Source organism: Melospiza melodia, chromosome 18 (genome assembly GCF_035770615.1).
Source record: "Melospiza melodia melodia isolate bMelMel2 chromosome 18, bMelMel2.pri, whole genome shotgun sequence".
NCBI lineage: Eukaryota > Metazoa > Chordata > Aves > Passeriformes > Passerellidae > Melospiza > Melospiza melodia.
In genome coordinates this window covers 13,045,663-13,070,605 of record NC_086211.1, presented here as the reverse complement: position 1 = coordinate 13,070,605, position 24,943 = coordinate 13,045,663, and the positions used below count along the sequence as shown (strand labels likewise).

The 24,943-nt window shown below is 40.5% G+C and overlaps 1 protein-coding gene across 3 annotated transcripts in view; it reads left to right on the top strand.

The window, feature by feature from the left end:
* Positions 1–24,943, top strand: part of RBFOX1 (RNA binding fox-1 homolog 1) — a 1,162,974-nt gene that overhangs the window by 110,758 nt on the left and 1,027,273 nt on the right. For all 3 annotated transcript variants that reach the window (XM_063171112.1, XM_063171116.1, XM_063171117.1), the window contains exon 2: positions 17,455–17,514. In XM_063171112.1, coding sequence (XP_063027182.1) covers positions 17,455–17,514 — 60 coding nt within the window. The remainder of the gene's footprint in view (positions 1–17,454; positions 17,515–24,943) is intronic.

The following is a 24,943-nucleotide window of genomic DNA, read 5'->3' as shown; positions in this document are numbered from 1 at the left end:
AAAGTTAATCAAAACTTACTGCTGTGTAAGAAAAATCAATGGAGAACAGATTGAGATCACATAAGGATAATTCTGCTGCAGGGCCTCTCTAGCTTCACCCATCAATAAGCAGGAGACTGAGTGTTAAAAGTTTCATGTGTTCTCCTGATGTCTTTATCAATCACCTGAGTGCCAAATCCTCCCATTTACCAAACTTCATGGATATCTTTTCACTCACAGGGTGGGGGTTTTGTGATGGTTGGGCCATACAATTTTGCCTTCAGGATCTTTCAGAGATTTCAAGATGTTTTCAGTACAGAAGCAGAATAGTGAGTTATCATTAGGTCTGGTTGGAAAGGACACTTGGATTGAGAGTTCATTCTGGGCAAAAAGGGCAGGGAAGCTTCCTAAAGGTGTTTCAATGTCCCATTTGAAAAAACCCTGAATCTTGAGTCTTGGTCTCTAATGTACAACATTATATTCTGCATTTATATAATTATAGTCTCTATTACTATGTAAAGAATATGCAATTATAGAAAAAATTATTCATGTAAATATAATCTATAATATAATAATTACAACTTTAAATGTACATATGAAATATTCTCCACATATATATATATATTTATAGTCATTTTTTTGGCTATTAAGCACCTTATAAAATAGACTGGTGGTATTTCAACAGGTCAGACTGCAGTGTGATTTATGGTTAAAGGCAGAACTAGAAGTGTGCATTGCTTTGGCTTTGTGGCATGTCTGTGCAGCCATTGTCATTGCAGGCAAATAATTGGCAATGCCATCTGTTCCAAAGGCAGGCTGAACCTCTGCATTGTGAATTTGGGCAGAGTTAGACAGTTATTGACTTGGGAAAATGATTGAAAACAGGATTTGCCTAATCCACTAATCACTGTCCATTAGAAGATTATTTTTTGGTGTTATCAATCTTTTCCTGCACCTCTCCCTATGCTTGCAGGCACATTACACTGGAATTTAAACAACCATTTGATGGCAGGCTGTGAAATTCCTCATTAGCTCTCAGTGTTTGTCTTCCTGAGGGGTCTTCAGTGGCTCCCTGTGAGTGTGGTTGACATGGATCACATGCCAGCAAAAAATACATTACTGCTATGGAAAAATTAAATTTCTCTCTCTTTTCTTTAGGCTGTGTTTTATTCAATCCCTCTGGGAACAAGGCAAAGCTGTAGTTTGCTTTTAATCCAAGGAACTTGTAATTTCTTTTGACTTCATTTATTTGTGCTGAGGACAGGCAGCAATTGCTTCTGTTTGGGTTGTCCATGTGCTCTCACTGGTCAGCTAATCCAGGCTGCCCAAATCCCTGTAAAAATAGAATTGATCCCTTAATTATTTGTAGTTCAGAAGGAATTTTGTGTCCTGTTGCTAGGCTGTGACAAAGAAAAAGGAATTATAGCTTGTGCCTATTCATAAAAGTACTGCTCACATTTAGCAAAGGATTTTGGGACAGTGGAAACAAATTTCCTTAATGTGCCCATTTAAAAATGGTTATTCTTAAACTTGGCCTAATTATGCATTTTTAATTATTTTAGGAAACATATTAAATGGTCTTTTAACTCTGCAAGCAATCAACAATCAAAATAGGTGAATACCCAGATATTTGTATTGCATTTTCCTGTGCATATCAATGTGCCACAAGAGCCTACTCAGTGGAGTGGAACAGCATCTTTGGAGTCATTAGGAACCACTAATGTGTGGTTGAATAATGCTAATTTTAAAGACCTATTTACCTGATAGATTTTATGGCCCTGATGGAACTATCAGAAGGTAAATAACAAAGATTTTCAAACGTCCTAAATATTTCTAGAAGACCTAATTGTTCCTAAGGAGCTGCATTTACAGTCAGCCTGGCAGGCTGCAGATGCCATTTAAGAAGCTGAGTATGTGAAGGGATGAATAATCTATTTATGATGCATGGCATGCAGCAGCATGGCACTGCAGTTGTGGGGCAGGAAAAGTCAGGGAAAAATGCAGATTTCTTTAATAAAAAGGGGGAGAAGGCAGGTATGGCTCTGTAAGAACATGATTAAGGTGTTGGTTTCTTTACATACTCTTGGCACATGTGCTGTGTGTCCCGGTTAAGGATCTCTAAAGCCCTGCCCAGGCTGGAGGAAGGTGCCCACGTTCAGCTGATACAGCTCTTCCTTGGGATCTCTGTGGTTGAGGTGACCCTGAGGTGTTAGAAAGTCTCTTTTTCCCAGCCCCGAGATTGAAGGAGGAGTGAGGAGTTTTTGGCTATGGTTTTCAAGGTTGTTCATTCTTTGTTATCTGTAACATTCTTTTTCTGACCTGCTGAGCTCTGTCTAGCAGGTCAGTCAGAGGCACACTGCCCGCCCTCAGGGCGGTGTTATCTTTTTATACTAAAAACTACCTGTACATTATTTTAAATCATTTTCCAATACCTATCACCTATGTTAGACAGTGTGTTCCTACTGTAAACCAATCCAAAAGTGCCACCATCACCCAGAAGATGGAGGCTAAGGAGAAGAAAGAAGGACAAGGCACACCCAAATCCCTCCATCTTGGCTTCTGAACCCCCAGTTCTAAAAATCTTAAAATTCTACTTTTCTATCTTGTAACAAACCAACTATCATTCTACTTAAAATTCTGTGGCTTCCAAATCCTCACATAAGGTTGGTAATTCTTTCCATGGGTTAAAATCAAAGGCACAGGGGTCTGGGGTTTTGTGCCAAGGTCTCTGAGCCCCCTGGCAGGGTCTGGAGCCATCCAGGGCACCCAGAGGGATGTGCTGAGTTCTGACAGCTCCTGTTGAATAAGGAGTGAAATATCCTGAGATTCTTCATCCAGGAAGGTAGAGAGGTCAAAATATCTAAAAAATGTCTAATAATTTATCATTTTTTTGTTAGTTTAGGCTACTAGCAGAGGAGTTTAGCTGTTAGCAGTGCTGTTTTTTGTGCTGTGGCCACTGGCCCTCAGGTGCTGTGTGCGTCCTGTTGGTCACTGTCCCCAGGGCCATGGGCAGACACAGCCTGGGTGCAGTGCAGGTGGCCCTGCAGGGCTCCAGCCTGTCCCATGTCCCATAGCAGATGTGCAGCTGTCACTTGGGTGCCTTCCAAACCAATTTAATGACTGTCCCAGCTGCCAGTGCCCCATCCTGCCCAGCTGGGGCTGAAGAGAGGCATCTGTCCCCAGTACCCCTTTGCAGCTCATCTGCAATGGCATTTTCAGGAGTTTGGCTTCTCTTTCACCACACAGCCTGAACTTCTGTGAGATAATAATAATAATAATCCATGTTAAATATATAAGGATCACTTTGACCTGAGGGCCCTGATCCATTTAATAAAGGCAGGTCCATCCAGGCAGTGCCTAGGAATGTGAATGCTGCCTTTTAAGAACATTTTCCTGTGCTTAGGAGTTATTCCTCTTTACTTCAGCTACAGATCTTTATCTCTCACCACATAAATCATTAAATGGATCGCAAATCTCATGTCTGTATTGCTTGAAACTGTGCATTAATTTACTTTTTTTTTTTCCTTTTGTAAGACAGGAGGATTTTATTTTATTTTTAAAGAAACGATCAATGAGTGCCACGTGAGAGCTGAACTCTGCTGTGACACTGGCAGCACTCATGGCCTGGCTGGGCAGCTGCTGTGCTCTAGCAGATGCTTCTTTTACCAGATTTAGGCTCTCTATTTTTTCCCCAAGCTCATTATTCTACCTGCTGTCTGTTTCCCTTTGTGCTGACAAGATCCAAGGCAAGGAGCTGTGCCAGGCACAGAGGAGCTCAGGTTTCTGTGTCCCAGGCTCCTGGGCATCCCTGCTGGACCAGGGCAGCTCAGCCAGCCTTCAGGTGACTTTGCTGCTGCCCAGGCTGCTGGCACAGCTCCACTGCAGCACCTGAGTAGGAGAAATGGCTGGGGTTCACTTCCAACCAAAGAAATCTTTTCCTTCATTCATAAATCATCATTTATAAAGATGATGATTAAATAGGCAAAAGTATTCGTAGTGCAACAAAAGATTTTTTTTTTTTTTTTTTTTGTGGTGTGGATAACTTCAAGGATATTTTCTTTTTCTCAAACTTTTCTACTAATGAACATAAATTAAAAGATATTTGGCAAGAACACCTGTAAGAAGGTGCTGATTGTACTACAGGGCACATCTAATTTTGTTGGGCTGGAAAAGCCAGTTCTTTAGGAAACCAATCCATAATTTGAAATAGATTTCATTTTAGTCCTGTGATTTGTTTTCCATGTTCTAAATCTCCATTGACTTTGGTTATCAGGCTTTATAAGGAGTAGCTGAAGAACTCTGTAGTTGCCAGCCCAGTGTTTAACACTTTAGGAATAAAATTTTAGGAATATGGTGTTGGTAGGTACAGATTGGGTGTGTGTGGAGTCCAAATAGCAGAGTGAAAGCTGCAGATACTATGAATAGAAGAAGGCAAGTACAGACTTCTCTGGATCTCATTAGACACGAATAGTCTCCTCATTAGCTCATTTGACTCAAGCATTTCTCCTGCTGGGTTGCTATTCCTGGGTTCAAAGTGAAAAAAAAAGGGACAAATAATGTGTTTGCTCTTTGCTGCCATTAGTTGTTAATTATGTTTAGAGAGATATTTCTACAAATAAAGGCTGTCTGCAGTGGTGTGAGTGTATTTCCATCTGTATCAGCAGCAGTGCTTCTTTGCTAAGAGTGGAACAGAGGTCCTAGAGTGGAGTGGCAATGAGGAGCTTGACATTGGAACGTGCAAGAAGGGTTTTCCTGTGTCCTTCACTCGGAGAATCCCTGTGGCTCAGAGATCCTGGACACAGAACACATCCAGGATCTCCACACACAGGGCTGGGGAGTACAAACTACACTGGGAGTTGATAATCTGAAGGACTGACCAGATTCTAAATTTCACAGCTGTCTCTGTTTCATGGGCCAGCTGAGAGCTCTGCATCTGAAGGGAGCTGCTACTGGGATTTGCTGCTGGAGCCAGAAGCTCCATCTGTGGTTGTGCTTTCCAGGCTTGGATTAAATAACCAGCTCCTGAAAGCTGAATAAAGCTCATCTTTGGGAGTTTTGAAATGACCAATTCAAAACAATTCTCTAGTCCTGAGGGCTGCCTTGCCTAGGTGTGCACATGGTTAGAAATAATTAGGTATAGAAATCCTTTAAGGTTTTATCCACCAATTCTAAATATTCCCAAAGCAAAGAGGTCTGTAAATACATGTGCATATCTGTCTATGAATATTAATGATTCAGGTGCTGCACCTCTTTCCAAAATTGTTGAAAAATTTAAGATCTTTCACATTCAGCCTCACCTTCAACTCTTGTCATGCATTATCTACCCAAAATTATGTAAAACAGCAACTTTTATTCATTGTATTTCTGTGTGTGAGTTAGGAGTGAAAAAGAAGGGGTTGCTGAGATTAAGGAAGAGGAAAAGCTCTGAAGCTGTACTGGCAGTCTTTAGATGCAGGGAAAAGTTGCTGCAGAGACTCAGGTAATGATGATAATGCAGATCCACGGGGAAAAGAACAAATGGTAATGGGCTTAAATTGTAGCAAAAGAGATCGAGATTTGGCATTAGGAAAAGCTTTCCAAAGGAAATGGAATAAATGAATTGGGGAAAGTGGAGTTTTCATAACTGAAGGCTTTTAAAACCAGGTTAGATGGATGGCCCTAAGGAATGACTTGAGTTGTATATCCTGCTTTTTGAAGTTAATTAACTGTCTTATTCTTCTGGCTCCTATTTTATTTTCTTTGATCCTGTTTCTTTCTCTTTGTGAATGTTGTAGTGTTCAGAAAAAGTTCTTGGTCAAATGTACTATCAAAGGAAAACAGTTCATCAAAAAACATTGTTTTCAATGGCAGTAAAGCCCCCAGATATTTTCCTGGTTACTTATTTTCATTAAATAATGAAAGTCAAGTCAGCTCACTTAAGTCTTGCTCTGGAAATTCAAGGTATGTTTGCTTTTTAATTAGAAAAAAGCTGTAATTGTAAACTAGGAGCAGGAAGCTCCTCTTGCCCATTGCACTGCTCTTTAACTTCCTCAGCATCTGCAATGTAGAGCCAGCTTTTGAAACCCTGGACAATCAGTTAATTATGAAGAAAAAGTTATTGTGATCTTTGCCGCACAGCAGTGGCTTTTGTTGGAGCTGGCAGAGATCAGCAGGACACCTCTGTGATTATCCTGGAGCTCCTGTGGGGTCGGGAGCCTGCCCTGGGCTGGCAGTGTGGCTGCTCTGTCGTTACAGGGAGCACGCTGCTGTCACACAGCTCTCTCCTGCTCTCAGAGCTGCCAGTCTTTGCTCTGGGTGCTTTCTGCACCCCCTGCCCTGCCAGCAGCAGCTCAGCCCCAGGTGAGGGATGAGAACACCAGGCTGTGCCTGGGACTGCAGCTGGCAAAGCAAAAGCAAAGCTTTGGGCTTGAGGCGCTTGAAAACAAAGCTGATTTCCTGACTGGGGTAGGGGAAGGGGTTTGGTAGGGAATGTGGTTGTTTGTGGTGGTTAAACAGTGCATTTCCATCCTGTTTAGCTCCAGCAGACTCACTGTGCTGAGTCACTCCTGATTGCTTTATGCAGAACATGCTCTGCCTGTGCCTAAAGAGGGTTATTAAAGACTGCTGAGTACAGAGAGCTTTAACAAAGAGATCTCAGAGTAAACACTGACATTTGTTACTGCCTCTGTTTAGCACTGCTGAAGGTCCCTGGGAACTTGGGAAATTGAGCTGTCAGATCTACGAAGATGAAATGAAACTTTGTTCTGTGCCTTCAGTCCCTTAGGAAAGTTTTTCAGGTCATTTAGTGTTAGTGCTGTGAGGAGAGCTTATTATTATTTTCTTAAAAATTATTCCCTTTTGTTGATAAATGCAGAGTGACAACTTGGCTTTGCTCTCAGTCCATTTCTGTTTGGTTAAGGCAATGCCTGAAGGACTGACAAGGCGTTTTGCAGGCAGCTTGCCTGGGCTGTGGGCAGGACAGCATGAGTGATGGGTGTCAGATGGAACCACTGCTCCAATTGACTTGTGAGCTGTAGTTAAGCACATTCACAGGATGACTTGGCAAGAAAGCACAAAATATTCTGGGAGCAAGATTCACTTCTCACCATTTACAGCTGCTGTTTAAAAACCAGAGAGATTCAGGGGAGCGATGGAATGACGGTGAAGCCAAGGCTTGACTCTTAAAAACTTAGACTGGGCCTTGCCTGAGATTTTGTCAGTCTAGTTTGCAAGGAAGAAAACCTCAGTGTTTTTAGAAGTCTTCTTTACACTATCTTTGGATTGCTGTTCTAGTGAGTTTTTATAAAACGTGTATTTTGTATTGCCAAACAATTTCAGCGATATAAACGTGGGCTGTTTAAAACACAACAAGCTTTCACTCTGAAAATATTAGGTGTGAATCAGAAAAACCCTAAAAGGCTTCTCAGTTTTCATAGTGATTTTCAATTCCATGACTAGGGGAATTCTGAGGCCAAGAAGGCTAGAAGGATGAAGAGTTGAACTAGGATTACTGTTGTGGCAAAGATTCGTTTGCAGGTGATGGGTTCTTGTTCTAGGGCTTTAGGGACTTAAAAATAAGGATAGAACAGCTCTGATCAACATTTGGCTCTCAGTATTCCCTGTTGTATGAACCTGGGGGAAGGAGGAGCTGCCATCCCTGCTCTGCTCAGTGTTTTGGGGTTAGTCCTGTCCTGCTGGGGTCCAAGTTCTGCAGGTTTTACCTGTCCCTCATTCCCTCTCCTCTCCAGCCATGCAGGCACGGTGGGGAGGATTCTGTTCTCAGCCTTCCCTTCAGTAAGAGCAGAGCTGGGAAGATGGAGCTGCTCTCTGCACTGCCCTAGGTGTTGAAAGACTAAAAATGTAACACAGGCTTAGCATTAAATTCATGTTTTCCACCTTCAGGCAGCTGCACTGTGAACAGTGGAGCTGCAGTGCTTATCAGTACTTTTCTGATATAAAGGGGTATTATGGCTCCTGGTATCAAGCCCCACAATCTGCATGCAGCATTCTTTTCCTTTAAGACCATAATCTCTTTTCCATTGCTTTCTCAGTGCCTGAGGAGTGAAAGAGTGAAGGCCAAAATATGAAATGTGCCAAAATCCACTGTTCCTCTGGACACGCAGCAAGAAATCCTCACCCTTTATTACAGAAATGTTATTTACAAGCTGACTGATGTTAATGGATGCTTCATCACTTGTAAAGAAAACAGTTTTCTTTGGGACATTAATTTTTGGCTCTGTGTTCATTTCCCTGAGTATCCTTTTCTGACAGTACTCCTGCCAAACAGTGAGCTCTAATACTGCTGTGGTTATTTTTTTCACTAGATGCCATTTGATTTATAATCCAATAACTCTAATTTAAGAATCAGTAAGATCCAGATAACAGAGTAGGTCCCAGGTAGAGCAACTTCCCATGTAAATTCAGCTTTGGTAAATAACCAGAGGGCCGGTTGTATGTTTGAAACAGATTAAAACACCAGGAGCCAGGCTGCAGGAATGTAACTGCTGTGGGTGGGGGGACATTTGGACAAGCAACAGGAGATATAAAACATAGATAGTTCATCTAGATTTGCAACTGGTTGAATTTCAGCTATTTCTTGTGAGCATGCGGAGGCAGAGAGGTTTGCAGTGACTGGAAGTTGTGGTGTTGTCCTGACAATGCTGAATTTTGAAAGCTGAAGTTGTGGTGCTGTCTTGACAATGCTGAGTTTTGAATGCTGAAGTTGTGGTGCTGTCCTGACAATGCTGAATTTTCAGTGCTGAAGTTCTGTCCACTGCTGAATTTTCTATGCTGGAGTTGTGGTGTTGTTCTGACAATGCTGAATTTTCAATGCTGAAGTTATGGTGTTGTCCTGCCCAATGCTGAAATTGTGGTATTGTCCTTCCCCATGCTGAATTTTGAATGCTGTTGTTGTAGTGTTGTTCTGCCCACTGCTGAATTTTCAATGCTGAAGTTGTGATGTTGTTTTGCCCAATGCTGAATTTTCAGTGCTGAAGTTGTGGTGCTGTCCTGACAATGCTGAATTTCTACCGTAGGCAGACAGGGCCCACAGAGCATAGCCCACATATATTTGAAACAAATATTTATTTGAAACAAATATTCAGCCTTTTCTCCTGCTGCTGCTGTCAGAGCAGACCTGCAGCTGCATTGTGGCTGTCAGAAGCTGTGCATGAGCTCAGGGTGGGATGTCCTCCTTCATTTTGAGTGCAGTTAGAACTTTTTGCTCCACATTCCAACATCTTAGAGCACTACAGAGACACTGAAAATTCTGGCAGAACTCATTTGGCTGCTGTTATTCCAGACTGCACAACATGCCATGGAAACAGGCTTACCCTGATGGCAGAGAGCAGGGAGGTGCTCATGGGGAAGTGATACAAGGATTTTGCCTTAATTTCTATTCTTGGTGCATCCATTCTCTGCATGTTTCAGCATCTTCTCAGAGCATTTCCCTTCCTTCTCTCTGGTTGCGATGTTTTACTGCTGTTTTTCTTTAGCTGACAGGTTCTGTGGTACATTAACAGCAGCTACATAATTTCATAGCTTGTATCCCTTCATAAACTCACTGTCCAAAGTATTATTTCCTTGCAAGAGATATAGATTTATTTTTCTTAAATATACAAATTTTAAATTGCCCTCAGGACTCGAGCCATTTATTCTTAAATTGAATCTTATTTATTGTAATCCAGTTCCAACTGATAGAGCATTCCTCATATTATTCTGACAGAAATAAACACAGAGCTGAAGTGCTATCTTGGCAGAGTTATATGAGCTTGTAATAGCTGCATGCAACTGAATTTTCATTTCACTTTTATTTATTGGAAAGCTATCCTAGGATTTTGAATTGATTCCTCACTTTTGTTTGCATTTATATGTATTTCTTCAATAAAAGGAAGAAATTTCCTGTTATTTCAGGCCTCATCAACCTTCCTGAAAAATAACATGACTGCTAGTATATAAGGAAAATTGAAATACTTAACTGTAGTTTTGCTATCCATGCCAAAAGAAATCTGCTAAGGCAGCAAGTGTTCAGGGCAGAAGGTGGCTTGGAATTGCAGGAGGGGGTTGAAATGGCATTCAGAGAACAGGAATTGTAATTTTTTTAAAACAAAGAACAGGTGGTGCATATGTTTAATTGTCCTGTGAATGAAGCAAACCTGGGATTACAATACTCTGGGGGAGCTCCCCAGAATGCACAGAATGCTGCCCTGATAGAGCTGAGGGAAGGCACTTATCAAAAACCAGAACACAGGCTGTAAAGCAGTAATATTTCACATCTGTATCTTCATCAGTTCTTATTTCACAGTGATGGAAGCAGAGTCCATGGTCTCTGGTAGCAGGAAGGCAAGATGAGAATGCTCTGGACAGGGAGGTGATGCTCTGTGGTATCACCAGGGAGCTGAGGAGCACTCAGCTGTTTGCTCAGCACTCTGAAAGCAGAGCCGCTGTTTAGCCTGTAACAACTGCTAATTCTCCACAGCAGTGAAATATTTATATTTTGAGCCATGACTCTGTCATGTCAGACTGGCAGCAGTCCCTACAGAGCAGATTTATATGCAGGTAATACAGCAAAGACTGGACAGGAATATTCTGGTCTTTTTTTTTTCCTGAAAGACTCCATGTAATGCTTGTTAATTTTACAGTGATAAAAGAGATACCAGTTCTAAATAAGAGAACTTCACAGTCATGGAATTGGTCCCAGTAATGTAACAATAGCCTTATATTGATTATTTTCTGAAGTCTCAGCTCTAGAAACTTCATCATAACTTGTCTGAGCATTGTGAGGCAGAAAAATGCAAAGTGAGTGGTGGATTGCTATAGCAGAATATTAGTGCTTAGATTAGAACAGCCCTGCACAAATATGATACATATATATATATAATATTATTATATGTTATATAATATAATGAGTTATGATACATAATATAATAATATTATAGATAATATCTTATACATATATATTATATATTTTTCTAGATAAATAAAATACATAAATATAGAATATAAATGATATATATAAATATAATATATAGTATATAATATATACTATATATAAATATTATATATAGTATATAATATATACATGTGTGTATATATATAAATATTATATATGCCAGAGAATGACATGAAAAGTATATTTTGTGAGGAGCATCCTGCAACAGTGATCAGGCAGGTAATACATTTAAAATATAATCATTGACTGAAAACTCTGTAGCATAAGAAATATTTCCATGCCTGGGGGAACAAATAATGTGGATATATCCTGCAGCTGATCTTTTGCCTTTAAATCCACTTAATGAAAATGTTGGCTAGTTGGTGAATTAACCATTTCCTGATGGAATGCAATGGGAGAATATTCCTGTTAGATTTCCGTCATTGTTCAGGATTCTGAAGCTTCTTCTTGGCACATGGAAAAGATAATTTGATAATTTTCCATTAAAAAGCTCCTTGTGTTTCTTGCACTGCTCTTTCTGCTGTGCACCTGCAGGTAGTGGTTGTTCCTTTCAGCTTTGGTCGGTGAAATCAGGAATCATTGGAAACATTTTCCCAGGCTGTTTGGAGTAGAGATAAGCCCAGCTGGGTTAATCTGAGCTTCTAGCAGAGACAAACTTTTGATTTCTTATCTGAACTCAGCTGCAGTGTCACTGGGGCTGTACCAGGGGCTGGTTTGCTGAGATCCCTGGGGACCTCTGCTGCTGTTGCTCTGCTCTGTTCCAGCGCAAGGGCAAACCCTGGTGATGGTTATCACTGCTCTGCAGATTCTGCTCCTGATTGTCTCCTAATGCTCCCAGATAAGTGTTCCTGAGTGACTTGTAGGTGACTGAAATCTCCTGCCTCAGTAAACCTAAAGTAATTCTGCTCAGGAGATAATGGGCAATGTCAGACATGCTCATCTGTGCCCTTTGTGATTACATTTTGAAAGTATTTATTTAACTCTCCACTTGTTTTGTCTTTTTCTTCACCTTGATTTCACAGCAGATCCTGCAATAATTTACCCACTTCATGGACTGCTGGGGGATTAGGAAATACAGAATCATTCAGCTGAGCAGAAGTAGTTAGGAATATTCTGGGTTTCTTCTTGCACTGCTCATATTCTTCATTTTTGGAAGGCATCTCTTCCTGTTCTTTACAAGGCTTAATTGTTCAGGATTATGAAGCTGCATCTTGGCATGTGGAAAAGATAGTTTCCCATTAAAAAAACCTCTTTGTGTGTCTTAAACTGCTCTTTCTGCTGTGCATCTGAAGTTAGTGGTTGTTTCTGTTCCTTCAACTCAAACAAACCCTTTTAAAAAAGTTGCTCTTTTCTTATGTTTCTAATCTTTTGAGCCCTTGGACAGCCATGCCAGGCTTCTGTTTGTTTTTCTGCTGTGGAATCTCATGCTATTAGACACATTCAACTGCAAAATGAGTATTTGTATGATTTTAGATGATATAACATTAATATGCTTATCACTCCTAGTAAATCTCATCCTTGTTTCTTGACTCACTGAATCAGTATATTGGCAGCTCCTGACTCACAGCCATTATCCTTGGCTTGTGATAGTGGGATTTCACAGAGAAGTTTGCATTAAAGAGGATTCAGGACCATGGATTTAAAAAATGAAATATTTTCTTCTACCCAATAAATAAATGATTTTTTTCTGTGATTTTATATTTTTCAATTTATTTCTATGTAACCTTTGACTCACTGAGTGTTATCTGAAGGAAAAGGTCTGCATTCCTTTTTGCTAGTGCATCATCCTAGGGGAATCGTTATACTCTATAAATATATGAATATATCTGAGTTGATTAAATTATATTTTGATTATTTGGTGAAATGTTGTCTTCCAGATAAAGCTGAATACATGAAAAGTCTATATAAGTATGAAAATGGCTCCACATTCCAGTGCTAACTATGAATTGTGGAACAGGGATGGTGTGCATTCCCTGCTCTAAATGATAGAACTGGGATTTGTTTTCTCTTTGGCCACAGTAGGGAGGTATTTCTGCTGTGTAGAACAAACTCTTCAATAATTCCAGATTCATGCAATAAATGCTGGGAAGGCCTTGGACACCACCTGCTGTTGCCCACAATTGAGAGAGAGCTCTGCTGCTGTGACATTTCTGCATGGAGCATTGTTCTTTGTGAGCCTGGGGACACCTGGGGCTGTTCCCTCTCCTGGATATCCTATTGTCTGTTAGGGAAGCCACAATCAGTTCCTGCTTTAAAGGGTTCCTCTGCCAGACCATTTTCTGTAAATTGATTTCAATTTGCTGTCTGCTCAGCCTTGTGCTTCCTCATGTTCTCAGCTCTTTTCAGAAGCCTTCAGGACATTTTGTTTTCATTAGAGAAGTCTTACAGGAATCTGAAGTCCCCATTTCCAGAATATCTGAATATTTGCTTCATTCGGGAACTTCTGTTGCTTTTGGATATTGATTGTTCAAATTATCTTCTACTGGGGACCCAGAGGAACAAATAAAAACCTGTCAGGAACTTTGGATTTAACAAAGCACCAGCACTGCTGTGAACTGGACGTGGCAAAGGGAAAATAGTTGTATTCATCTGATGGGAAAGAAGTATCACAGTGGGGAGGAACACAGTGACCAGGCCACCCAGTCCTGGGGCTTTGGAGCTGTTCTGTTCCAGCCCAGCAAGGTTACAGAGCTCAAGGCAAAGTTTTCAGGAGAAGGGCATGGAAGTCCAGCCCCTTCAGAGCCACCAAATGCAGTCTTGTGCTACAAGGAGAGCACATTAAGTACATTTAAAAGAAAGATTGGACAGTTTTTGTGGAACAGCTTAAAAGTAGAACAAAAGAGAATATTTCAAGTAGTTTCCCTTTTCTGAATTCTAGGATAGGGGAAAAAAACCCCACTTTCTTATTTCCTATTTCCAGTCTCTGCCATTCCACTCTGCTTTCCAACAGGAGGAAAGATACCAACAGAAGGAAAGTTTTCCTCTTGTTCCTACTATTTTTTTTTTGTCCTTTTTCCCTTCTCTGAAGCTCTGCTTGAGGCTGCTGACCCTTGATGGATGTGAATGCTCCCAGCAGGGAGCTGGGACTCCCTGGATGTGCTCAGAACCTGACAAGGCACAAACTCCTTGCAGAACCTGCACACCCCAGACTCCCCTGGCTTTATTTTCCATGCAAAGCCTCGTGCCGATGATGAAGAGGAGTGATGAGGAGGGCTCTGCTCTGGGCTTGTTTGCCAGCCCCACTTGGTACCCTGCAAATCAGCTGCCCTGTACCATCCAGCACCCTGATTTATGTGAGACATCACGTACTGATGCCTTTATAGACAGCAACTTAGTGTTTCAGAGGAGTCTGCATGTTACAAAAAGGGCAGCAGGTGTTATTTAGACTAAATTGACCTTGAAATTGATTTCTTTATTTTATGACTTACTGAGGGGAGATTAATACTTTTTTTTTTTTCCTGCAGCCTGAAACAATTTACATGGTAATAGAAGGCATAGTCAGTCAAATAAATTGCTGGAAGTAGTGGTGTTCCAAGAAAGAAAATATGGATCTTACTTGCATTGATTCTCTCTATCCCCAGGGAGCAGCTAAGACTTTTAACACTGGGGAAAGACTGCCAAAATTTATTTTTCCCATTAAAGTCAGAAGAATGGAAAGTAATGTCTGTTAGCTGACATTTAGTCCAAACTTTCAGTTTGAGGGGTGGGGAGGAGGCTGTGCCCCACATAAAATTTAGGAAGTGTTTTATTGCTATTTCTTGATTTCTCTAAAGGCAGATGGGCAGTAATGGGAATCATAAGAAACTTCTGGAAAGCCTGGCATGGACACAGCAGAGCTGCCCTTGGTAACAGAACAGACTCTGAAAATAAAATAGCTTGTAAATGGTTGTTGCAATTCCATCTTCTAGTACCAAGTAGAAATCACCTCAAAATACAAATGTTAATGGAAACAAGAGACTCAAAAGAAATTACCTGGAGGAGGCACTGATAGGAACATGAAGTGTAGCTCTACAGGAGGGAGAAAGTTTTTGTTTATTGTGCTGCTGCAGCGTTGAAACTGTGTAATTTCCATTTTCCTGCAGCCTCCAAGACAAGTGCATAGTTAAATGATTTGTCAGTGGCACAATACTCTGCATAACCTGAACATGTACCAGATATCATTGTGACACATTACCTGAAAATGAGTGTGAAAGCAACTCCACAAACCAATTTTTTGTTTGCTGTAAATACAGAAATGGTGTAGAGGAAAGTGTCTTAGATGTGAAAATCATTATGATGGGAATTAATCTCCTTTGTCTATCAGAGCTGAATGCTGCTGCTGGAGTGAGGGAATGGTGATTTCAGGAGGAGAAGGGGGTTTGGTGCATCCCAGTCCAAGCACCTGGAATTACTGGAGAAAGGATTTGGGCTCTTGCTAACAGGTTTAGATTAATCTGGATTGTTGTTGGAATTCTTTGCCCCCCACTAAAAACAACCTAAACCTGAGGAGTTTTGCTGTTTTTGCTTTTATTTTCTGCTTCAGTGTGCCTGGATTTTCACAGGTGGTAAGGGAGTTATTAACAGGGAGCACAGCACGAGCTTCCCAAGGAGCTGTCCCACATGCAGCACTGGCCTAAAGCTGTTTATTAATTTGTTATTACTGCTACACAGAGCTGTGCAATGCTTAGAGATTAGCTGGGTTGGGGAGGAAAAAGAAGTATATTTGCAAAATAGCTGCTTAAAATGTCATATTTATTTGGAACTCGGGGCATTGCCTTCTGGAAGAGTGGTGTGAAACAAAAATGTGCTGTCTCTCTGCCTCTCCTAGGGAGTTTCCCAGGAGGAACAGCCCTACAAAAAGGTTAGTTTGGATTGCCCCAGTCCTTCCTGAGCACTGTGAAGTTGTGATCCCAGGGAAATGGTGCAGCCTGAGGAGCTCTGGAGCCAGGGGGGAAGGAAATGGGCAGGGAATACCAAGAGCTGCACATCCATCCTGCAGCACAAAGCAGGAGCAGGGAAAGGGCTCTGGGGCAGCAGGGACACAAGGGAGGAGAGTGACAGGAGTGAAAACCTGAGAAGGCAGCAAAGGCACAGCAGTGGGTAAGGGTAGGAAGGCACTGTGACACCACTCAGAACAGAGATTTTCTTGGTGGTTTTCTTCAATGTTGGTCTCAGTTTGCAGCTTCGTAGTGGATAACAGTGACTGCTGTCCTCTATGGAAGAAATGGAACTGGGCTGCAGGGGTTTGGGAGGTGATTTTGGTGGTAGTTTATCTATTGACACCTTGTGAACTTTGTTTGTTGGCACTTGCTATGGAAGAGATGGTGTTTGCAATGGCTAAATGGAATGGACAATGAGGGATACTCTAATTTGTGCAGTTCAGAGACTTGGAGATACTCAGGGTGAAGGATGGAGAATTACTACCAGCTCCCTGAAATATGATCTGTCTCCTGGGTCATAGCACATCTCCTATAAATAAAGGCTCTAGAAGCTTTATAAATGGAGGCATGCTTGATGATGATAATTAGAAGTTTATAGCAGTTACTCTTTGCTGTCTTGGATAGATAGGCCTCAATTTCAGCTTATCAGACTTTAATTCCCAAACAATAGGGGGAACTGTGTAGCTTGGCTTGCCATGTAAATCTGATCTTTATTGACAGGGATGGCATGAGAAGAGGGGGCCAGCCCTGGGAGGCCTTTTCAAGATACAAATATGAGTGTAATGGCTGTATTCATTAGGGGAGAGACAAGAATTTGGTGTGCTAACTCTTTCTAACATATCCTTTTAAAATCAGAACTGTTTTAATTACTGCAGACTTGCACTTGAGTTTATTGCACCTGTGTTTAGACACTGGCATTTCCTTTGTATCACCTGTTAAAAGCCCCTCCAAGCCTCTGTTTCTGTATTATCTGCAGTCACAGCAGAGTACTCAGCTTCTTCTCATGCCCAAGCCCCAAACTGATTTGTGACTTGTGGAATGCCAGCTGGGCTGTAGGAGAAGCTTCCTGAGGGGTAAAAACTGAAGGATTTTACGTTGCTTTAGGGTGCACCTAGATGGAGATGTGACACAAGAATGGTGAGGCAGCATAGCCATGGGCTGCTCAGCCTGTGCTGCAGGGCTTTGGCATTTACAGGACATAAACCATGGTCCCTCTGATGGAATGGAGAGTCATTTGTCATCAGGTGCTGAGAGAATTTTGAGTGGCTGGGAAACTGTCACCCAAATTTCATGTGCAGGGCTGGTTCAGGAAGTGCAATGGAGCTCTCTCCCAAGCTTCTGAAAGGCAGAAATCCTGTCCTTCCACCCTGCTGCCTTCCAAAAGAGACATCCGGCTGCTGCCTTCCTTGGGGATCATTATGGTAAAACCAAAAAAGTGTGTAATTCAGTCAGAAGGGTCTAAGGCACAAGCTGAACAGCAATGAAAATCTCCATAATCAAATGTTTCACTAATGGCACCTCTGAGTCTAATCACAGTGGTGCTCAATGTTGGTCTTTATTCCTGACATGTAAAGTGCCATCTATTATCTTTAATCTGACTATTTTTTCCCCCTTTTCTCTTTTCAGGACTATAAATCTGATGTTATGACTCTGGTTTCCAGTGCCAAGAACAGTCCTCAAGGTCCAGTAAGTAAAGCATTTTGCTGAAGAGATTAGATTTTGTAACTGAGTTTAGATCTTCTTTTAAATTGCTTCAGTCATCAATCACTGGCACTAACTCTTACCTGTGACACCTTGCTGCTTTTGAAGTGACTGCACTTGAATTGGCTTAAATGCTCTTTAATATGTGAATATATAGTACAGGGAATATCTGTCTTAGCAAAGAGAGGCAAAGTGATTAGAATTGTTGCAGTTGGGTTCATTAATAGCCCCGTGGCTCTCTCTTTGTGCTATGAATTGTGTCACCTGCACACTCAGAGGGGCTCCAAGCTGTGTCACCCCTCTGCAAAATCAGAGGAATGGGAGGGCGGGGTATGACTGGAAACACCTCTGAAATTCCATGTTATAGTGAGGAGGGCAGGTGCAAAAAGAGAAAGTAGAAATTTGGGTGAGATCAGAGCAAAGCATTCACAAGGGCAAGTCCCCTGCTGGATGGAAACTGAGCAGGGCTGGACCAAAGGGGATCTGCCTTATCCTGGCCTAAAGGTTGGCTATAACCTACCCTGTGTCTGTGCTGCATGCTCCATTTTCTGTATAATATCCCATTTTGGCAGGAAATGTGTGCCACAAACCAAGGTTATGCTGAGGTCTATGGATTTACAGCCCTGTCTGATTTACAGAGGGGCTGCTGATACTCAGCACAGGCTGATGTCACTCAGAGTTAATCATTCACTGCAGTAAAGGTCCTTTAATATGTTTTTTGGTCTCTCTAAAGCAGTAATATTGTGCTACAGGGCCTTTCCAAGTGCCTCTCCTTGGATAGTGCCAGGAATTGAAATGATGTCACTGTGAACACTTAGTTTGGGTATTTCTCCCCCCTCTTTTTCTGATTATCTCATCTGTATCCCCTCAGACTTGAGGCTGTAGGAGTGTGGATTTATGCCAGAATAAGGAAATACTCAGTATTTTGAATGTTTGGCAACCCGCTTCTCCCTGTTTGCAGGCATGATTAATGCTGTTTTAAACATGAACATCAACCATTAACAGCTCCCTGAAAGGAGGAGGTGGTTGGACCCTCTCCAAATGAACACTGTCTTTCAGTTGGAAATCTCTGGCTTGGAAAGTGCTTAGTCACACCAACGGAAATACAAAAATATCTTGAAAAGTGGAAATGTATACAAGAGGTTTTTAGCTTCTCTGATGATTTGACAGGATGCCTTTTTTTTTTTTTTTTTTTTTTTTACCCTGTATAGTAGGTTTTGGAAGAATATTTTTCAATAATTCTTCCTGCACTGATGCTTTTTGCTGGAACATTTTGCTACACAAAGTCACAGCCTTTCTGTTGGTTTGTCAAAAGTTAACTTTGAGAAGGATGTTCTGAGAGGTGGAGGTTTATTTTTAGGAATATGGGTTTTTTGTGCTTCATATATTTGCATGGAAATTAGGTTTGTGTCAGTTAAAAAGGAATGTTTTGAAGAATGATGTAGTGTTTCTCTGGCTGAATGTGTTCTCTGAACTAAAAATGTTTTTACAAGTGCAGAACAAGATTTGATGAACACCTGTCATTTTGTACTGAGAGGATGGGGGCTTTACTGAATTGCTTGGTCAAACTGTCTCAGAGAGTTCTATTTTTATTTTTCTTATTTTTCCTGTGATTGAATCCTTTTGTTGTCTGTAACAAAGTGTCCTCAGACATTGAAGTAGTGACTTAACAAACAAGATTTCAATTGTCTTCCTTGAGCCTCAGTAACTTGGACTTTAATTATTTTTTGCTCATTTTTGAGTGATGGAAAGAGTTCTAGAGACACTTTTAGGAATGCATTTTAACGTATTGAAGAGGGTTGTGATGAGAAGAGGAAAAGATTTCCTGTTTTCCATGATATTTCTTATGCCACACCACAATGGCATAAAAATAATGAGTTAGGAGTTGAGCTTATTGCTCTTGAAATTACACTGTCTCTGTTGTTGCTTGGAAAATTGTTTGTTGTGATGGATGAGGAGGAATACGTAGATTTTTCAAATGTGTTGCCAGATCATTGCTTATAGAACAGTCTGGTAATAAAAGGAGAGTTGACAGATGAGAATTCAAATGGACCTGAGAACGAATTATTGAATAATACCCTAGTTCCAGGGCCTGAAAAGCTTATTTCCAGTTTTTTTTTCTTTTTTTAAATAATTGTTGGCTGCTTTTCCTGCTCTTAGTGACAGATCCTGTATCAAAGTCTAATGCAGCTCAATCTCAGGCTGAATTCACTCCTGTGTTACATCACTGAGACTGCATGGAAGGGGCTGGAGTCACTGTGATATAAAACTCCAGCAGGGAGTCAGATCTATCAAACTTCATGTTTCCTGATAGCTGGAGCTGCCTAATAGATTGTTTGTTAAATAATTCAAGATGTTTTCATTAAGCTGAGTGATTGAGTCTTTTAAAGCCTTTCTTTTGTTCTTAAATCTCATCAGGCAGCTGGTTGTACCTGCAGAGCTAAGAAAATCTAACTGGAGGAATTATTACTGGAAGCTTTAGGAAGTTGTAAAATTAAAGAGTCTGACAGACCATGGAGGGATGGATTTGGGCTGGATCCTTGGATTTCTGTCCCTTTTTCTTCTGGTTTCCCCTAAGTGCTGCACTTTTCTATCTGCAGTTCACAGTCTTTCTTAGGCTGCTTTAAATTCTCCTTCCTGCTTATTAAAGGTTTATGTTTTCTGAAGTGCCTTTGCTTTTCCCCCAGTCCCCATTTCTCCCGCTCTTGTCTATGTATTGATATTTGATAACAAATATCATGTACTGTTTTTTAATCAAGAAATGTTGAGAAGAGGTAGTGGGAGTAAAATAGAACTCTTCAGGGTAATTCAGGAGGGACAATAATGATTTTTGCTGAGAAATAAAATCGCTGCAAGAATTGCTGCCTGTGATCTGAATAGAAATGTGATAGTACCTGAAATTACTTCATCTATACTGCTGCTTCAGGAGGGATATCTATTAGCTGGGGATAATGACTTGCAAAAAAAAAAGAAAGAATGGTGGATTTCTTTAAATTTCAGATTCCTATTGAATAGAATGTGTGTTAGCATCCTTTAAAAAAATATTAAATGAATCTGTCACTAGCAGGGAGAGAACAATAGAACTGAAAGCAAAAATAAGTCTTCCCTGAGCATCATCAGAGAGCATTTGGATAATGGCTTGGGTGGGAGGGGAGAAGGGAAAGTGCATTGTGCAGGCATCTCAAACAGTAGCACAGAGCTGATCTAACTCGTGCCAATAAAACCAACAAATCAGGGGAATATCTGGCTAAATTTGGTTTTATTTCTCAAACTCATTTATACTGAAAATAGAGGAAACTATCTCATCTACTGAAAAATAGAGAAAATTCTTTACAGCTCTGTCATGAGGATCAGAGAGTGGTTTATAATGAGTATGAGGGGAAAATTTTACTTGAGGTGCTTATTGTGGGAAGATTTTGTAAAGTTTTCCATCTCATTACTGATTTGGGAATGCAGGCAGATGAAATGTTGCTGTGTTAATGCACAGCAGATGGGAGAAGTCAGAAGCAGGTACAGAATGCTGAGTTCTGCTCCTTCCACCTCCATCTGCTCACAGGGTTTTGCTCCCATGGCTGTGTGTTATTATTCTATATATTATGGAGAATATTTCCACATTTTCTGGAAATGTCTCCTAGAAAATACTCCAGTGTCATTTAAATGATGAGACAGTGTTACTATAAGTGGTTATATAGGGAAAATCCTCAAATTACAAATATTACTTAGTGATGAATAAAGTTAGGACAAACCAGTTATCCTTAGATTCAAACTCCTGTAATATATTGACACCTGTTCCCTGTTCCAGCAGCCTGTACTTGTGTGTTGTTTTTAAATCAGGTGCTGAATGTTGTTTATCAGAGTTAACCTTGCCTGGAGTGGTAATGGTGTGGTGTCTACAGAGCTGGAGCTGATTTATTATTTGTAGAGAAGCAGATCTCCAGGATAAGTTGACACAGTTGAGGTTTTGAGTTTTTCATTGATTAAAATTGAGTCAGGTGTCATCTTTTCTGGCAGGAGAGATGAAACTAAGAAATTGCCCTGTTCTCCCAGCCTCCCTTCATTTTACCATTAGAGATTCTTCTGTGTTTGTGCTTTAGCCAAGGAGATGGGAGATTAAATAAAATAAGAATAAACAATTTCCAGTAGCAGGAAATTCAAGTGCTAACAAGCAGGTGAATCCAGAGAGCTGCTGAAATGCCAGGTAGGGTTTGATAAAAGATCCTTGCATGTGCATGAATAATCATGATTCTGGTGTGGAAAGGACAGCTGGAGTTAGACAGCAGCTAAGCACAGACACAAGACATGTCTAAAGAAGAAATTGGGTTCTTTTAGAAGGAAGTGCAGAAAAAGCAAAGGAGAAAACCAAAAGCTTTTGCTGCTGTTAGTAATGAAATTTTGGTACTTCTAAATACTGGAATTTAGTAGGCTTTCAGGGAGGGGCTTGCTAACATGCTCACAATCCAAGAATAAATGGATGGAGGTGCAGAAAAAGCAGGAAAAGGCAGTGCCTGCCCCAGAGCTGTATGAGAGGTGAGCAGAAGTTGATGTTCTTCACTGCCAGCAGGACTGAGTTGGTTGTAGGGTGCAGTGAGCACCCAGAGATGGGTGGGAGAGGCTGTAACAAACAGGGCATAAAAATCCATCTCATGCAGCACTGCTGTCATTTCTGCTGGCACCGTCCAAGAGAAACTAAAGGGGAAGTGATCACTTTGCTTTACTTGGTATTTGAATCTTAGTTTTCAGTCAGGTTTTGTGAAAATGTGCTATTGGGAGAATAAATGAATACAATTATGGATTTGCATAACAGTTTGCACATCAAGAGTCTTAACCATCAAACCAGGTGTGTTCAGTGGGTGTGGGAATCACATCCCATTCATTTTGGTACTTTCAAGTGTCTTAGAGGCAGATAAATCACTGCATCATTAATACAGAAAGTATTTATAGTTCAGATAGTATTTTTAATTTTCTTTTTATTTTGCGTTCTACCCATAGTAACAGTGTTTGTAAAGTACTAATACGCAGGATTTGAAAAGAAAACAAAACCAAGCAAACAAACTCAAAAAACCTGCTTCTGGAATCCAGCAATAAAAATCTTGGAGAACTCTGATGAGAAACAGAATTTCTGTTTCTATTTCATTTATATTTTATATTTTATATGTAAACAAAATTATTAGATTAGATTATATGATTAAATCATATGATTATATTATTTTCAGATTGTATTATTAGATTATATTAGAGTATCATATCATTATATTATATCATTATATTTATTATTATTATTATATTTTATTATATTTACTTAGGTACTTATATTTGTTTTATTTTGTTATTATTTTACTCATAATTTAGTTTTACTTAATTTTATTTAATTTTACATAATTTAATTTTATATAATTTTAATTTATTTTCTTTAATTTTCTATAATTTAAATTTATTATGTTTAATTTATACATCAGGATGAGGGATATAAATGAGACAGCTACCCCTGCCAACAGTGCTGTCATTTGGACAGAGGCAGTGGGGTGTGTATTATGGGCCAGTTTTTGGGGGTAGATCTTGTGAATAGCAACAGGACAGGATGTGGGGCAGAGGAATCGAGGCAGGAGGTTGTGTTTGCCCAGCTGAGGTCTCAGCAGGGTGCTGGCTGAGCTCTGGGTGGGAATTTATAAAATTAGAGGGATTTGGGAAAGCTGCAGAAGGTAGGTTTTAGGGACAGTAAAACTGTGATTAGAGTTAAGCAGTAGCCATGAGATAAGTTAGTAGAAAACTTATGTAAGAAGTAGAAAAGTAAGGACAAGTAGAACAATGGCTTGTGTATTAATGCTTTTTTAGAATAACATTTTAAGTTGTAGAAAAGTATTTTTAGCATGATATTAGGAAGTTTTAAGCTTAATAATGGAGTTTTGTGCATTTTTCAATCAGGTATTGTACTTGAAACAAGCAAGCATTGTTTTAACTGAATGTACGTGTGTTTATAGAGATTGGATAGAACTACAATTAATATGTTTTTGCTTTGTGTGATTAGTTAAAAGACTTTTAAAGTAAGTTGTAACATTAAGTTTTTAGTTTGCTGCTTGGGATGTGGGTTGATGGCATTTTCTTATTGCCATAACCATGTCATGAGACTGATGCTGGAAAATAAACAGCTCAATGCACGTTCCACGGCAGTCCCATCCTGTTGGTGATTTGGGCAACACTCTGGGTGTGGGAACCCAGGACATTTCTCTGGCTGCCCTGAGGGCTCCAGACCCTGCCAGGGGGCTCAGAGACCTTGGCACGGAGTCAAAAACACCCCTGCCTTTGATTTTAGCCCATGAAAACAATTACCAACTTCGTGTGAGGATTTACAAGCCACAAGAGTTTGAGTAAATGATAGTTAATTTGTCAAGGGGTGAAAAAGTAGAATTTTGGGGGTTTTAGAATGGGGGTTCAGGAGGCAAGATGGAAGAATCTGGGCATGTCCTGTTCTTCTTCTTCTTGCCCTCTATCTTCTGCAGTGATGGTACCTGGAATCTGGGGCATGTCCTGTCCTCCTTCTTCCTTGCCCTCCATCTTCTGCTGTGGTGAGAGTACTTTGCTGTGATGGCGACACTTTTGGATTGTTTTAGAGTAGAGACAGACTGTCTAACACAGGTGATAGGTATTGGAATATTATTGTAAATAAAATACATGTCGTTCTTAGTATAAAAAGCTGACACCACCCCAAAGTGATGCAGTGTGCCTCAAACTGACCTGCTGGACAGATCTCAGTGATAGTGGAACCCTGGAAAAAGTTAAAGATAGAATCTAAAATGTTAGGCTTTGTTCTTTCCCAGATCAACTGCACCTGCGTAAGCAGTATGATAAATTATATAATTGTTAGATGTGATGATTGTTTAGTAATTAAATATAATTATTATATAACCATAAGAAGAATAGTGAGAAACTATGTTGGAAATTCAGAGAGGGGCTAAATTTATGTATACAATAGAACAATATAAGTTTAATAATAAACATGGAAGTTATGTAACGATAGAGTATAAAACATGATCATTTTGGATGTATGGTCGGAGTCAGATTTGGGTTGAATATACCCCGATTCCCAGAGCTCTTAATAAAAAGCACCGCATATAATCGCTCCGTGATTGTGTTTTTGAACGCTAACATCAGCAGGGCAGAGAAAAAATGGAATAGATAAGGGAAAATAAACAACTTTGAGAGGCAGAACCGAAGAGTCTCTGCTTCTTCTTCAGTCTTGGGGCTGGGAGAAAAAAGACTTCCTAACATCTCGGGAGTCAACACAGGCACAGAATGCCGACACCGGGGATGCTCGGGATGCAGGAGGCATCGGGAGATGCGGAGAGCGATGCCAAGGTGCCACCTAGTGACAGCCGGCAGCAAACCGTGCCAGGGAGCCGCTCTCCTCCCGAGCGCT